Source organism: Mandrillus leucophaeus, unplaced genomic scaffold (genome assembly GCF_000951045.1).
Source record: "Mandrillus leucophaeus isolate KB7577 unplaced genomic scaffold, Mleu.le_1.0 Scaffold54, whole genome shotgun sequence".
NCBI lineage: Eukaryota > Metazoa > Chordata > Mammalia > Primates > Cercopithecidae > Mandrillus > Mandrillus leucophaeus.
The window spans coordinates 1,218,743-1,224,740 of NW_012105808.1; the positions used below are offsets into that span (position 1 = coordinate 1,218,743).

Below are 5,998 nucleotides of genomic sequence, written 5' to 3' on the forward strand. Positions count from 1 at the left end.
ACCTTTTGCAGAAACGCATGTACATGTTCCTGCATAGACTTTCTCTGTTGACACGTAAGAAACGGGTTTCTCTCTGCCCCAGGGGAGGAGAACTGGGCCTCGGAGGTTAGGACTGGGAAAAACACATCAAGTCTTCACCAAACACCCTTTCAGGCTCCTTGAATTTTCTACCCTGTGCACCTGAACACACTTTTGTTCTCTTGCAAGCAGTTGCTTTGCACTGGCGGCAATGAGGACACGGCGGAGTCCCAGCTCGCAGGGAGCTTAGGTTCTGACGGCATCAGAAGACAACACGCTCTGGACGAGCGCAACGCCCAAGGGTCAGCGGCAGCAGCGAGCAGGGGGCACGGGATGCGGGGAGGCTCTTCGGAAGGCATGAAAGTCTGACGTGTTCCGAAACGTGAGCCGCGCTGGGGGACACGGCGCACGACCGGGGACAGAAGGAGGCCACCGCGGTCGCAAAGTCTAGACCGTGCAAAGGCCCCGTGAGCAGCCAGGAGCCCAGGCATTCCCTGCTCTAGCGAGGTTTCCTTCCGAACGTCCGGTCGCACCGCTTCCCATGGAACGGCGGGCGCTGCCCCACAGCACCGACCCCGCGGCGGCCTCCACGCGCCGACGAGGAACTCTAGGCCGAGGGAAGGCGTGGGAGGGGCCGGAAACGGGCAGGGCCGAAGCGGACGGGTCCCTGGCTGGGTCCCAGCAGCCGCCACTTACCACCGAGACCGCCTCTTCGTCCACAGCCTGACGCCAGCCACCGCCGCCATCTCCACTTCCGCACGCGCGCCGCCACTTCCGCTTCCGTCAGTGCCGCGGCCCCGCAGGTGACGCGGCGCCCTTCTCTCGCCCAGGCTGAAGCACCGCCCTCTCTTAAAGGAGCCACGGACTAGAGCTACTTGGAGGCAGCTTGGGGTCCCGGCCACGCCACCGCCTGGTCGCGCGACACAGGCTGAACCCTGCCCAGTCGTAAGGTGGAAGACAGGCCACCGGTTCCCGAGTCCTCCCAGTCCTAGGGCTTCTGCCCTAGAGGTTGTAGGAACTCTTCTCGTGACCCCAGCTCCAGGGTCGGCTCCCTCTTCCGGAGGAGACCCTTGGGGCCCAAGCACCTGCCACCGCCCTCTGCTGGACCCCAGCTTCGCCATCTACAAAGGAAGCGGCCTGCTTGCCCGAGCTCTGGGGTCCGTCAAGCGCGGCACCTCAGGACCCAGAGTGCCCTGTCCTGGCCTCTCTGCAGTACGACTGATGGGAAGCTGTCGAGGGGGCGGTCCCGCGATGACAGCAGGGCCCCCACGCCTGGCGTCCTCATCGCGCCCACCCAGCAGAGCTCACCAGCCTCCGCAGGAGGTAGGCAGGGGTCCTGGGCTCAAATGCTGCCCCGACCCATCACCACCCAGGCAACCAGCTCCCTAAGGGCCCCCCGGACTAGACCGAGACCCACCCCGCTTCCACAGAGGATAAAACTCATACGGGGGTCCGTGCCAATCTTTCCTGGGGACTCAGGGGCGAAACCTGGGAACCCGGCCCCCTTTCGAGCTCGCTGAGCCCTCGAGACAGTGAGCAGAGCCATGAAAGGAAGGAGAGCAGTCCTAAAATTTTAAATCTTTAATTTCCGTTTCACGTATTTTCTTCTTGCTTCCAAAAGGAAAGGAGTGCGTAGCTCTGTTGCCTGTACATCGTCCACGGCCCCTGGGTCGGGGCGGGGTCCCCTGGGCCGCCCGGGGGTCCACATGCAGCCCCTGGGGGGCCGGCGCGGGGTGAGGTCCAGGGGCCGCCTTATTGCTGAGGTCCGGCCGGTTGGGGCCCGGCCGCCGCTAGGCGCGCTGGCTGGGCAGCTCCTGGGAGATGAAGCGGCGCAGGCGCTCCAGGTACTGGCTGTAGAGCTCGATGTCGTTGTGCCCGGCGCCCTCCACCCACAGCGGCTCCACGGCCTTGGGGCAGCGCTCGTAGAGGGCCAGCCCGTGCGAGAAGTCGATCACCTCGTCCTCCGTGCCGTGGATGATGAGCACGGGCGACGTGATCTTGGACACCTTCTCGATGCTGCGGGACGGGCGTGGGGCGGGTGAGACCTCGCGCCCAGTCCGGGCCCCGCCCCGCCCCCGTCCCAGCCCCGGCCCGCTCACTTGGGGAAGGCGTCGAAGCAGTAGGTCTTCTTGGTGTCGGGGAAGGCGACGCGCATGCCCGAGGTGAGCGGTGAGTGCAGCACCACCGCGGCGCACTCGTAGCGCGAGGCCAGGTCCACGGTGGGCACCGTGCCGATGCTCTGCCCGTACAGGATGATGCTGTCCGGGCTGATGCCGTACCTGGCGGCGCCGGAGCAGGGTCAGCCGCGGCCTCCGACGCGCGCGCACCCTTCCCGCCGGCGGGCGTCCCCGGGCCCAGCTCTGGATGCGACCCTCCAGTCTCCCCGCTTAGCCAAGTCAGTGGGTCAGGCCCACGCTCCACACCAGTCCCGAGGGCCTCCCCCAGCCCCCAATCACCGCAGCGGTGGGCGGAGCCAGCGGCCCCGCCCCATTCCCTGGCGCTGCCATTCACTGGCGTTTCCTCGCCAGGATCTGCAGGGATCCCGCCTACGGAGGGACCCTGGGGCTGGGGTAGGGGAGGCCCTGGCGCCTCTCCTCCTCCTGGTCACCCCTAGGCGCACACTGGGAAGTGTGTGCCCCCCATATCCTGAATGTTTCACGCTTTCCTGCCCGGGTTAGAAAGCCGTTCCTAGTGCACTGGCCCGGACAGGGGATACTCTTCCTCCCTGCAGCCCTTGCCCACCCCCTTGGCCATGAGGAATTCAGGCAGCTGTGTCCCCTGATGTCTCCACCCAATTTTGGACTCTCAGAGTCCCCACACCCAGTGAGGTGCCAGTGCAACCCAGGTCAGCATCAAGGGTGGTGGCTGCAGGGGTGGCACCTCCGCCCACCAGCACCTTCCCTTGGGAGTGGACAAGTCCTCGGCCACCTCAGCACCACCAGCTCCCACCCAGGGCCACCCCCACCCCCAGGTCACTGGTGTGCGGCCCCTGGCCCAGCTGATCCAGCACCAGTTCCAAGGCCTCCTCGTGCCCAGTCCCAACCATGCAGGACCCGCCTGCCACCCTGCCCATGCCGGGACCCCACAACTCTCCCCCCAACACGCTCCAGGCTCTGATTCCAGGCAGCTGCCCTCCTGCAAGGCAGGAGCATGGGCAGGTGTGCGTCCCGTCTGCCTGGCATTCGGACTCCACCAGCAAGCCTGTCCCTGTCCCTGGCCTGGAACGCCAGTCTCCTGGCAGTACTCCAGCTCAGCACTCACCCATGCCCCAAAGGGTGCTGCCTGACTTGTGCCTGCGGCCCCAGCTCTGCCCCAGCCTCCCTGGCCTGCTCCCTAGCAGCCATGGCCAGTAGTGTGCTGAGTCAGCCCAGCCGTCACCTGCTCCACGCAGGAGACCCCAGCTGCCACCTGGATGTCACCACTCAAACAACAGAACACATCCCCAGTGCAGGCCCTGGGCACACTCTGGCCTCCCCCTCACAGCTCTGGGCCTAAGTTCCTGCAGGACAAAGCGGCAGCAGGACAGATGGCCCAGCAGACAGAGCTGAGAGCTGGCCATGGCAGGTGTGACTCTGCCAGTGCCCCGGGCAGCAGACAGGAGGGGCCGAGGAAGCCGCATGAAGCGGCGGTCGGTGTCAGTGCCCCACACTGCCGGGAGGCCCCCAGAGCCAGGGTGGTGCCAGGGTACCCAGCTCCCAGGCCCACAGCAGGGACTGCCCGGGATATCGGCAAGGCAATGAGGACCCCACCTCCCCAGGGCCTCTGACTTCTCAGAGCTGCGCCTGGTCCCTGCGGGAGCGGGTCGGACCAGTGGGCTGGGCAGGGCCAGGACGAGACAGCCCCAGTGGGTGGTGAGCAGGAAAGGCCGCCAGAGGCCCACCCGGGTCTCCTCATCCAAAGCAGCACCAGCCCGGGCGGTGTTCAAACACCTTTTCAAACACCGGTGAAGAGCCCAGGCAAGCGCAGGGCTGGGGACCTGGATAGCCAAGAGGGCTGGATCTCGAATCAAAGCTGGCCCAGACCTTGACCCTGCCTTGGGACGGCCACGCTCCACAGCCACAGGGCCCCATGGGCCAGGCCTCGGGACCTGGATGCAGCAGCCTCGCCGCACCTGGCCCCAAGTGCTGCCTCAGCCGATGGGCTCCCAGCCACATGTGCAGACCCCCAAACACCACGAACCCCTCCCGCCAGGTGGCATCCACGCCCCTGTGACAAGCTCACCCCCTTCCTATCTTCAGGCCAGGGGCTCCCAGGAAGCCTGGCTCCACAGGCCAGGGTGTGGGAGGACCGCCTGGCCACACCTCGGCCACGTGGAGGCGGCACCCACACACCCGAGCTCGCCTGTCTGGCTCTCTGGCCCTGTGCGTCCACTGTGGCTCCTCTGCTGCAGGGCCACCCACCTTCCTCCCAGGGAAGCCCGCCCCCCCGGCCCAGTCCCCTCTCGCGTGTGCCCAGGCTGAGCTGCCTCCAGGGCTGCCCTCACCTGGTGCGCAGGGCCTGCCAGGCGGCGTCAATGTCGGCATAGAGGTTCCTCTCGGACGGCCTGCCCGAGCTGGCACCATAGCCGGAGTAGTCATAGGAGAAGATGTTGCAATGGAGGCGGGAGCCCAGGCCAATGTAGAAGCTGCTCATCTGGCCCAGGTCCACAGCGTTGCCGTGGGAGAAGAGGACCGTGTACCTGGGGCAGGCCGGGAAGGGCCGTTCACATCCTCATTCCCAGCGCCCAGCTGCAGGGCAGGAGGACGCGTACTGACAGCCCACCCCGGTGGCCAGCCATGCCCAGCGCCTTGTTTACTCCCCTCCCAAGGGGGCCCGAAGCCAGCGAATGGACAGGGGAGGCTACGACAGCACAGCTCCATCTCCGGGGGCTCCCCATGGGGAGAGAACAGGAGAGCCGGCAGGGGTACAGGCAGCCTGGGCTGCAGAGAGGCCAGCCAGGGAGCCTCAGGACTCCCATCTGTGAAGCGGGACACTGGGACCATTGGTCACATCCTCTCTCTGGGCAGACGTGCAGTGTGTGCCCGGATGCTGCAGGTCTCGCTGCCCTGGAGCCCTTCCTCCTGGAAGAGCCGGGACCCCCGGGGATGGAGCACACAGGCCCACCTTTCAGGACCTTCCCAGGGAAGACCGTGCTGCTGCTGGCAGGGCTATCTGCTCTCCCCTCACAGAATGGTGCCCTCACTGTTGGGAACAACTGGACCCCACCCCTGCCCCCAACAAGCAAATGCGCCCAATCCCTGCTCACATTCACGCAGCCCTCCTGCCCCGCCACCCTGCCCAAGCCCCGAGGCCGTGCTGCAAGGCCTGTCTGCTTCCCAGCACGGGAGCTGCCCCAGGTGGTGCCAGGAGCAGGCGGCCAGGCTGGCCCTACCATGGACTGCTTCCTCCAGTTCCCCCAGGACCCTGCCCAGCCCAGCCAGAAGGTAAAGGCTCGCCCTCTGGACTCAGATCTGGTCAGAACCCCACCTGGCAAGAAGGTGGATATAGGTCAGGGCGGCCCCTGTGCCCCACCCCAGCAGGCAACCACCAGGGGTTGGGTCGCTGGAGTCGCCCGGCCTGCCCAACTATGCCAGCTGGGGATGGCTTCCCTGACCCTGGTATCCGTGTCTGCGAGAGGAAATCGCTGGAGGGATGAGGCCAGCCCGGCCGGGGACACCACCCATGCCAGCTGGATGGCCCTTCACAGCAGGCTCAGGCCCTCTGGGGCACCACCAACCACACCAAGCACCCGGGGCAGAAACGGGAGCCCCAAGAACAGGGTGACCCAGCCCGGGCGCGGCCACAGCTGCTCACCTGGCACCAGGCACGCAGCGAACATACATGCAGGAGACACGGTTGCCGCGGGCGCTCTTGGTGGGGAAGACCTCGATGGTGTCCAGCTCGCGCTGGCTGTACTGGAAGTCGGCACGCTCCGTCAGGTGCAGCTTCCAGCGCCCGGGTGCACCCGAGGAGGCCCGCAGGGTCCCCAAGGGGGCGGCCC

General features: G+C 66.5%; 1 protein-coding gene across 1 annotated transcript; it reads right to left on the reverse strand.

Annotated features, from left to right (window-relative positions):
• Positions 1–1,584: 1,584 nt before the first annotated feature.
• ABHD17A (abhydrolase domain containing 17A) lies at positions 1,585–5,998 on the reverse strand. The gene is made up of 4 exons (XM_011997427.1): positions 5,812–5,998; positions 4,502–4,696; positions 2,118–2,297; positions 1,585–2,034 (listed from the first exon to the last, which is right to left on the reverse strand). The coding sequence occupies exons 1-4, from the start codon at positions 5,838–5,840 to the stop codon at positions 1,809–1,811; spliced, it is 630 nt and encodes a 209-aa protein (XP_011852817.1). The 5' UTR covers positions 5,841–5,998; the 3' UTR covers positions 1,585–1,808.